The sequence below is a fragment of the Montipora foliosa genome, chromosome 2 (genome assembly GCF_036669935.1).
Source record: "Montipora foliosa isolate CH-2021 chromosome 2, ASM3666993v2, whole genome shotgun sequence".
NCBI lineage: Eukaryota > Metazoa > Cnidaria > Anthozoa > Scleractinia > Acroporidae > Montipora > Montipora foliosa.
The window spans coordinates 23,709,112-23,719,111 of NC_090870.1; the positions used below are offsets into that span (position 1 = coordinate 23,709,112).

The 10,000-nt window shown below is 40.0% G+C and overlaps 2 protein-coding genes across 2 annotated transcripts in view; one reads left to right on the top strand and one right to left on the bottom strand.

Moving 5' to 3' along the window:
* The first annotated feature begins 27 nt into the window (after window positions 1-27).
* LOC137992711 (ubiquilin-1-like) overlaps window positions 28-10,000 on the top strand; it is a 47,848-nt gene continuing 37,875 nt past the window's right edge. Inside the window, exon 1 of the mRNA XM_068838194.1 lies at window positions 28-34. The gene's annotated coding sequence lies outside the window, so the exon portion shown is untranslated. The remainder of the gene's footprint in view (window positions 35-10,000) is intronic.
* The window catches only part of LOC137992712 (COMM domain-containing protein 10-like), an 11,482-nt gene continuing 2,218 nt past the window's right edge, over window positions 737-10,000 (bottom strand). Inside the window, exons 2-8 of the mRNA XM_068838195.1 lie at window positions 9,676-9,766; window positions 8,805-8,915; window positions 8,247-8,318; window positions 7,112-7,195; window positions 4,860-4,967; window positions 4,697-4,759; window positions 737-2,012 (exon numbers count right to left, since the gene is read on the bottom strand). Of these exons, the coding sequence (XP_068694296.1) occupies window positions 1,971-2,012; window positions 4,697-4,759; window positions 4,860-4,967; window positions 7,112-7,195; window positions 8,247-8,318; window positions 8,805-8,915; window positions 9,676-9,766 (571 nt within the window). The 3' untranslated portion in view covers window positions 737-1,970. The remainder of the gene's footprint in view (window positions 2,013-4,696; window positions 4,760-4,859; window positions 4,968-7,111; window positions 7,196-8,246; window positions 8,319-8,804; window positions 8,916-9,675; window positions 9,767-10,000) is intronic.

Sequence of the window (10,000 nt, forward strand, 5' to 3'; positions counted from 1 at the left end):
GTGGCTCGGGTTCGATTCTCAGACTCGTCGTCAGGTGGGTTGAGTTTGTTGGTTCTGTATTCTGCACCGAGAGGTTTTTCACGCTTCGCTCGCCAGAACATTTTCTCCTGGGATTCTCGTAAGGGCGACTTGTGGCAAGTCTACTGAGATGGAATTCGATTCCTTTTAAACCCAAACAGAATTTGGCATTTGGTGTTAGTGTTGTACATAACACCACAGTTAGCCAAATAACATTAGAAACAAAGCTCACTTTGTGATATCCGACGACGAAAGATGCAATTGTTGTCGAAGACACATAACTCGTCGCTTTGAAGATTCCAGATATTTATTTTTCACCGCCTGTCTTGTTTATCCAATTGACTTTCCATTATTGAGCTCCATAAGGGTATATTTTAAAGATCCACTAAAACGCCATTCGCGTTACAATGACTTTCGACACCATTGCAGGTTAATTAAATATTCTACTGTGTCCACCGGATAAAATCTACCCTTTTCTACTACCCCCTGAAACCGACCATTCGCCCCGAAGACTCTACGCACAAAGACACTACTTAGCAGGGGTGGAATAGGAAATACTTTTCCCGACACTCGACAACATTCCACCCATTTTCCGACTGGGATTGCCATACTGGCAACCCAGTTAAAATTTTTTGGAGCAGATTTAGAGCCACCCTAAAAGCTTCCAATTGTGAAGTTGGCTCTGAGCCTGTTCCAGAGAAATTTTTAAAACTTTGCATAGAGTTTTCCAATATCTGCTCACTTTATTTTCCAAAATAATGTATTTAATTTATAACTAAAACACCACAATGTACCTTCCTATTCATCAATATCCCGATCTTTCATAAGCGTTTAGTGTCTTGCGAAAGAGCTTTTGAAACGCAAAGGGGGCAACTACAGTAGAAGTAAAATAATCCGTAGATGATAGTTTTTGTGGTTGACACGCGCTTGCTTCGTTTTTTGGAAACCTTAACTGTAGATAAATACAATGTAAGTAATGCCATAAGCCCCCATCATCTTTAAAATCTACCTATCAGTGGCTTTTACCGCACCAGTTTGGTAATCCATTGAAAGTTTCAGTTAAAGTTAAACATCGAAAATCGATATCATTAAGGGAATTCGACTCTGGGATAACGTGCCACATACTTCTTCGCATACGACGAAAGCTATTTATGTTCAGAACAAGGTTCAAGATTGTGGTAAAATGCTATTCCTAAATTCATGTCTTTCATACTAATTTTTTACTCCATATCATAATTAAGTTCTAACTACTGTAACTTGAGTACATCACGGCTCTAAACGTATGCTAAAACGAGTAGTAATCTCACATTAATGAAGTGCGTTCGAGAGTCGCTTAGGAAGCAAAGGATTCTGGCCTCTTCTCTTGTCTTGGTATTATGTACTAAGAATTAGCCAGTACAAAAATTACCATAATACTCTTTGATTTTTGATTATTTTCTCTTGGGACTTATAATGGTCCAAAGAGAAACTGGAAACAATGCTTATGCAAAATTTGGGAGGGACAAACAAAGAGTATTATGGTATTTTTTATACCGGCTAATTTTTTTTTGCCAGGTTGATGTAGCATGAGAAGCGTATCAAAATGTTTTTTCGCCAGTTTTCTGAGAAACGAATTGAATGTCCATATTGAGGATCAAGTAAGATAGAGCGTCCACTGATGTTTGTCCGAAAACATGTTCAACGATTGAGCACATTTAGTAATCGGACAGTAAACATTTGGTTTGGACTAAAACTTAGATTTTCAAGCTGCCTTAAGCCAAAGAAACTATTTAATGTTAAGATTTCCCGCCTGAAAAGGCACTGGGTTTCTTTCTTTTAAAACTGCTTGTATTATTGGTAATTCTCTTGAAAATCTCGAAGACGTTGCCACGACACTGAGTTTAAAGCAGAACAACAACCCAAAAACAACCCACAGCAGAAATCCGCTTCCAACCAACAACTGAAAAGTGCTGCTAACTGCGGAGGGAATCAAGCTGACTCTGAATTGTTTCCAACTGAAACAGAAAAACAACATTGATCAGATCTCTCACAAAGCTAAGCTGATGCACTAAGTTTACAGAGTGACCTGGACCAACTCGTAGCTTGGTTTCAAATTTGGCAAATGAATTTCCATCCCTCTAAGTGCTGTGTTGCGTATTCATTGATCGAAAAACCCCATTGCATGCCCATCAATTTACTCTGCTCTGAGAGGTTTTTCTCTGGATATTTTCCTCAAAAAACTAATATGACTTGATGTGGATTAGTTTTATTTGATTTCATTTGTGCACGACCCCACACGCTATTCAGCTTAAAACTTGTGAAAATAAAGTTCTATGTTTACCATGCTAAACCAGATTCTAGAAGTGATGGACCACCAAGCCACTCCCATCCACTTAAATTTATTCAACTGCAAGCAACATGTGATGCATACAAGTTCAGCTTTTTGCCGAGAACGATTAAAGATTGGAACAGTTTACATGTGGGCATTACACAATTGAACTCGATTCACTGTTTCAAAAGAGCTCTGGGCTCCTCCCTAATGAACGAGGTAAACTGACTTTAATTATTTATATACTGGTTTTTTTTTTCATTATGTGTATTTATTTATTTATTTGTATGACACTTGCAAAATGCCCTTATTCAGGAACTAGCAAGTTGTGAATGTGGATGTACATGAAAAAACAGCGAAGAGTGAATGGGGGAAATTCTTAATGAATATAAGGCCCTGTTTATATGGTTGTCCCAGTTAGAAGGGTCACACGCCTACCAGAGCTACCCTGGGCGCTTTTCCTGCATTTCCTTAGAAAACGCAGGGAACCGTTTACATGACAAAAAAAGTTGGCCAGGCTAGAAGCGGGTCACCCTTTTTCGATGGTAGGGTCACCCTCCTAGCCGGGTGGACTTTTTTCCATGTAAACACTTTGGCTTGCCAAGCCGGGTCAACTCTGTCAAGGGAAGATAATGAGAGCATGCGCAAGCGCTGTCTTCTCAATCTCCTGATGATTGAAACTGAGACGGGCATCTCTTGACTCTGGCAAATGGGTCAATTATTTTCTCATAGAAATGCTCGCCAAAGTTGACTCGGCTGGGAGGGTGACCCTCTTACACGGGACAACTTTTCTCCATATGAACGGGCGCTAAGTTTAGAACGAGTGGGGAAAAATAGGATGACTTAATGACGGATTAAAAATCAATATTCCCTGAAAGCTAAAAAAACGTTGACCTGATGGAATAAACCATGAAAATGAGTACATCATGTCAGTTTCTGTCACAGTGATTAACTTCTGTAAGCAGAAGACAATACATGTAACTGGAGATGGCAGCAATGATAATGACCCTTGGCTTCAATTCATGTAGCAGCATGAGGGAGAAATGGCCAATTGAATATAGAATTTTCAGGGTGCAAAGAAAGTCAGTTTTAGAGCTTGGCATTCGGGCAAGCTGTAGCTAGCATGTACTAGCCCAAAAGTCATTTCAATTAGCCCGAAAAAAAAAAGTTGATGAGCAGGATTGATTACAGTTCTTCTGTAGTTTGAATTCCCGCCAAAAAAATCACTTTCCCCTGAGGCAAGTTAACAACAGAATTCACTTGCCCGGCAGCAAATCCTCTAGCGCCAGGCTATCCAGCCTGCAGAACACGCGCGATTTTTTGCGTAAACAGAGGCGAAAGCGAGGCGAACGCTTCGCGCTCGCCTTGCGTTCGCCTCGCTTTCGCCTCTGTTTACGCAAAAAATCACGCCTGTTCTGCAGGCTACAGGCTATCGGACACCACTTTCTTTGCACACTGATTTGACAGTGTTTCAACAAGTACTGACAGCCGATGAAAACCGTTGACTACATCACTTAGAGAAGTAGGCTACCTACCTTTTTCGCTAAATTGAAAATATATATGCAGATTCTTTCAAATGTAAGACTAAAACTCATTTGGACAATGAAAACATAAAGTCGGTTTAAATGTAATCCTCGATTTTGCTTTTGAAATGTGGTGTTTGGGAGTATTCTTTTAAAAAATGGCATGCCCATAGAAACCCCAAGAGAAAGGGGCCATCAGCCCCCTCATGGATACTTCACTAAAACCATAATAAGTAAATTACAATCATCCTGGTGAGTGTAGTCCTGAGAAGGACTGTTTGAGATGACATTGACTGACGTTTCGACAACCTGAGCGGAAGTCATCTTCAGAGTCAAGTGATTTGTGTAACGTCAGTAGATACTAGACGAACTCCGGTAGTAGATGTCATATTGGTCAAGTTCTGTACGTCTACGACCAGAGTAGTTATTGTATCTACTGACATTACACAAACCACTTGACTCTGAAGTTGATTATTTTCCGCTCATGTTTTCAAAATGTCAGTCAATGTCATCTCAAACAGTCCTTCTCAGGATTTTAATTATGATATGACTCCTAGGTTCAAACCATTTACGATTCTACTAAAACCATCCTTCGACTTCAAATTTTATTGAAACTCCTGAATTGGTGGAATAGGGTAAATCAAATGCCTGTACTCTGTACATGCAGAATTTAAGGATGTGCACAACTAAACAGTTTTAATTAATAACGTTTAAAGTCACGGTGGCAATAATCAACTGTACCATGCTAAAAGAATAAGCTAAACCTGTGGTTGCCACAAATCATCACAGGTTCCTGTACAACTCACTAATTTATTCACCCTTTCCAGAAGTTACAAAAAGCAGTTACCTGATTATAAAAGGAGTAAAGTTCTTCATGAGTAAATTCCAGATAAATGTTGTCCTTGACACCCTGCCATAAAAAGGAAGGCTGAGATTTGCGAAAGATGTAAATTCAAAGCAACATGTTGAAGAGTTCATTCTACAGCTGTGTTGGGGCAAACCCATATTACCTGGCTTCCTGAGGAAACCCTTAGTTCAAACAAAGCATTTGGTAGTTTCATCTTTGCCATATTACTCTGAGCCATCTGTAGGTTCAATCTCCAATTGACCGCTTGAAGCTGTATAAAATAGAGAAAAAAAGAGAACACGATATAAAGACAACAATTTCGTGCAACTACTAAAAAAGTGAACAAATTCCCCTTTGGAGATTACTAATAATTACTTGTGAACCTTCCCATGTGAATTCAATGAAAAATGTTTTCTTGACGTTGTTATTTTGCTGCTAAAAGTTTGGATATCCACACAAGGAAGCTAAACAAAAAAACTACAACAACAAGGAAGCTGAACAGGAGCTGAGTTGTCACGCAAGTGATTGCACTACCCTTCCACCATGTCCAAGCTCGACTTCGCTCAATGCTGAGATCAGCTGCACGATCACCAAAGCAGCTGCTGTCATGGCAAAACTCAACAAGCGAGTGTGGGGCAATGACCTGTTGAGCGAAAGGACCAAGATGTGCGTCTACCAAGCTTGTGTCCTGTCGACTCTCCTTTATAGCAGCGAGTCGTGGACGACCTATGCCAGACAAGAGCGGCGACTCAACGGATTCCACCTCCGTTGCCTTCGGCGCCTGCTGCACATCAGGTAGAAGGACAGAGTCACCAACACTGAGGTCCTGGAGCATGCTGGCTCACTGAGCATGCAATCACTGCTCATTCAGCGACACCTTCGATGGCTCGGCCATGCACATCGCATGGAGCCTGACCGCCTGCCAAGAACTGCGGGAGGGCGTCCGTCCGTGGGTCAACCGCTGCTGCGCTACAAGGACGTCATCAAGCGAGACTTGCGATCTGCACTAATCGACACCAGTGCATGGGAGGACATTTCCAAAAACTGAGATACATGGCGGCAAAGTGTCAAAGTGGGGGTTTCAAAGGCGGAAGTGAATGCTAGAGTTCAGGCCACATGCAAGAGAGCGGCGAGGAAAGAACGTGCAGCCTCTGCGCGCGTTTCCACAAGGCACATCTGTGCCACCTGCAACAGAGACTGCCACTCCAGGATCGGGCTACACAGTCATACAAGATCCTGCCCAAATACCCAGCGCTAACCATCCCATCTTCGAGATGAGGATGCCACTACTTTTGGCTGCACAAGTAAATTGCAAAAATCTAAAGTGACATCGATTGCAGCGGCCGCTTGTGATCAAGTTACCTCATGTGTTACTACCAACTCAAGAAACAAAGGACAAATCGGTGACAAAATGACGGCAAGACACCAGGGTTTCGTTTTTGTTAGTTTGTTTTTCGTTTTTTTTTTTCTCTCAAGTGTAATAAACAATGTGCGAATTCAACACAAAGATCACAATCATGGAACTCTCAAGGTTGAATATTGTTTCTGGAAACTCAAAAATTCACTCTCTTAGACAAGGTTATTTATCACCAGGTAATTCCATCGTTTTGGAAACAGAAGCTGCTTTGTTATTCATCAGCGTCACAAATTCTTCCCAATTTTGGGGCTCATTTCTTGAAATTCAAGCATGCTTCCAAGAAACCTGTTTATTTTCACTGCGCGCCTATTTGCCACCATGGACTCACTCACTCACTCACTCTTACAACCCGGTGACATAGCGTGCAGTGCACTACCATAAAAACAAGCACTTCATTTGATCTGCTTTAATTAATTTGATCCAATTTTGAGTATCCCAAGTAGTAGAAGGGTGGTCTATTCAGCTGTATAAGCTTCATTCAACACAGTGATTCTCTTTTATTTATATTAGACACAGGGTCACTTGAGACATCAACCTTTATTTTAATGGGAAGAGAGCACTAAACTGACTAAAGCCAAGTAGGCTCAAGCACTAATAAAAACATAAGCTATGTTGTACATTCCCCTGTAAAAGAGAGAGGGTTTTTTGGTAACAATTCTTAATTACTGTACTATAATACTGGGGATTTCAAATAAAGGGAACAATAAATGATATGGCAATCCTTTGGTTTGGTTTGGTGAATCTCTGGATTTGCATTAAGAACTTGGTGATCTGCACACTTTCTGAAAGAAACTATTTAAAGCTGGAAATGTTTACATGTAAGAGAAATTGCCTCGTTTTCTTCATGTCCTTCATGACAGCCCTGGCAAAGAGAAATCATGCAAGTGAATTATACTAAGGAACGATTTCCTTGCTTCTTTCATTGCTGATGTGCTGGACAATTGAATTCCATCATCACCAACTAAAATTCTTTATTGGATTAGACAAGTGCTTCCTACCTGTTTTGGAGCGAGGCTTCGTTGTTTCAATTTCTCCACAACTGGCTTTCCATTTGAAGTCCAAAGTTCCACAAGGGCTTGAATCTATGCAAAAAATTTGAACAACACAATAATTAACTACTTCACTATGTCACCTTGACTTTTGCAAAGAGATCACCATAACGTTGTCATTAATAATAATAATAATAATAATAATAATAATAATTATAATAATATTGTTATTATTATTATTATTATTATTATCATCATCATCATTATTAATATATATGTTCAACATTATTACCCGGGGGAAGGGGGTCCCATATAAAGGGGAGGGATGCTCGTCGGAAATTTTAAATTAAACCCCTAAAGGAGACGAATCTGGGCATGGTCCAGAAATTCCTCGAAGAACAGTGATTCAGTACTCTTGTTATCAACTTTCTGCAGGCGATAAACAACAACAATACAGACTGGAAGAACCTTGTTTCACCAATAAATGCATGAACTCAAACAACTTAAATTTGGCTTTAATACAAGACTGCTTTTGAAAGCGAATCACCTTCTTGTATAATAAACCAACGCCACCTCCTCTAGACCCTCTACTCACATGAAAAAATTCATAGCCAGTAGGACAAACCTTGAGTATAATGTAGTCATCTGATTCAATTGACAACCAAATCTCAGTTAAAGCCAAAAATGTCAACATCAGAATCAACAATTAAGTCCTTGTATTGGCTTAATTTGATAACAGTTCGAGGCATAACGCCCTCCTTGGTTTCCTCTGGTAGGTCTGGCCAGTCCAAGACCCTTGATAGTATTCCAGCCAGAAGGAGGGACCAGTCTTATCCATTGCCATAAAATATGGCATGAAGTGTGGGTTCCAGGCACAGTACATTTCCACCAGAATTTTAGCAAAAGAAAAACATTCCTGGAGTAGAGGAACATATCCTGATGATCCTTGACTATACTCCAGACAGTAATAGCCTTCTTGCTGATGTATCAACCGTGGAAGAGATTTTGAAAAATAAAAAATATGCGAGGCTAAAAACAAGCAGCCTAATTACATGCATGGAAACATGCATTAGCCAGAGACAGGTAACCAGTTAATAGAGGGTGACCGCACAGGGACGTTTCATACAGGTTTGACTGTAAATACCTTTTCATCAGCTAATTCAATATTCTGTAGCTGTTGCTCTAGGACCTGTGGCTTGGCATTGTGATAAGCAGCCTGTGGATAGGAGAGTCAAAATATTGCAAAACGATTGAAAATTTTGTAAAATTCAGGAGCAAGCTTGAATATACATGTATTCAGAAAGGTCCCCTTTAACCATAGTTAATAGAGGAGAATGGTTATGAAACCCGACAAATTTCTTTGTTGTAGGTTTTTGTTCACTTTTTTGGCCTTGACCGTGCACAAAACACAATAGTTGTTTACTCCATACTGCGCAACTAACCAATAGAAACGGTTTGGTTACGTAATTCATGCATAGTGTATGAGCGCAAAACAAAAGATTGTGCACGGTCGTGGACTTTCCAACCTAAATCTTGGCTGCTTTGTTTGCTCTTTTGATGTTTGCCGAGCTTCCAAACCATTCCCCTCTATTAACTATGCTTTAACCAACAGAACTTTTAAAGGAATGCTTCTCCATTGAGACTGCATAACTTGCCTGAACTTGTACATTTCTACAACCAAAGTATCTTAACAGGGGATCACCTGCTCAAGGATAAATGCACAAGTCTCTAAAACAATGTGAAGATCGTCAGACTCAAGTCCCAGAGCTATTTGAAGCTTTTCCTCTTCTTCTTCTGAAAATGCTCTGTCATCCTTTAAAAAAAAAAAGGAATAATTTTATGTGAGGAATGAGTCTGCCAAATCAGATATTCGATACAAGTTAAATCAGCACATATATATTACAGTTGTTTCTTCCTTCTTTGCCTTAAACAACCTTGCCTCAAGTCTTCATTGAGCTACATTAAAATGTGGTTATTTATAAGCAAATTTAACTTGGAAAGGACTTCTGGTCAGCTAGCTGTTATTGACATTGCACATGCGCTGTTACTGTGTACAGTTGTTTGCACTCATGCGTGCCTTTGCTCGGGATTTGCCAGCCTTTTTCTTTTCTCTTTTTCCCCACCCAAGCTCTCCTGAAGGCAAGAAATGGTACTTTAATAAGTACCGGTATATGTTTTTTCCACTGTAAAGACAGTACAACAGGTGCCATGGTTAAACTTTGGTTAGGTTGCCATGATTACCACTTGCCAATCGCCAGTTTTGCCAATTACTTCATTAATACTTTGCTGTTATGGCACATACCCTCCAATCAAGGATTGACAAGTTAATGTACAAAAACATAACAAGTTTGGAATTTTAGTTTTCAATGGTGACTTAACCCATTGACCCCTGAGCGTTACACTTTATGGATTTTACTCTGTCTAACGCTAGATGATTTTACTCGTCAATTTGGGGGGGGAGGTCCTAGAGCATTTGAGGTGTGAATGGGTTAAGGTGGCTCCCTAGACTATTTGCGAATGCCGGAAGGAAGTTACAAAAGGAAAACTAGTTAACTTCTTATATTATTGCATACCCTTAAATGCAGCTTTTGAATAATCCTACTCAGTAAAAGGGGAAACTTCGCTTTATCTAAACTGTTTATCAGTTGAACTGCTCTCTTCAACCTGTAAAAATATGTGTGTACAAGAAGAAGCAGTGAACATTTCAGATTCATGACTCACTGTTCATGTACTTTGCCTTTTAACATGAATAGAAAAGCCATGATTAACAGATAAATTAAAGTGTACCCAAGGCTGGTGTCAGTGATTTATTTCTTTGGGAGGACAAGTGAGCAGAAGGAGCTACAGAGCTCTGTATGCTGTGACTGCCTGAGAGACCACTTCTGACTAGGAATTCAA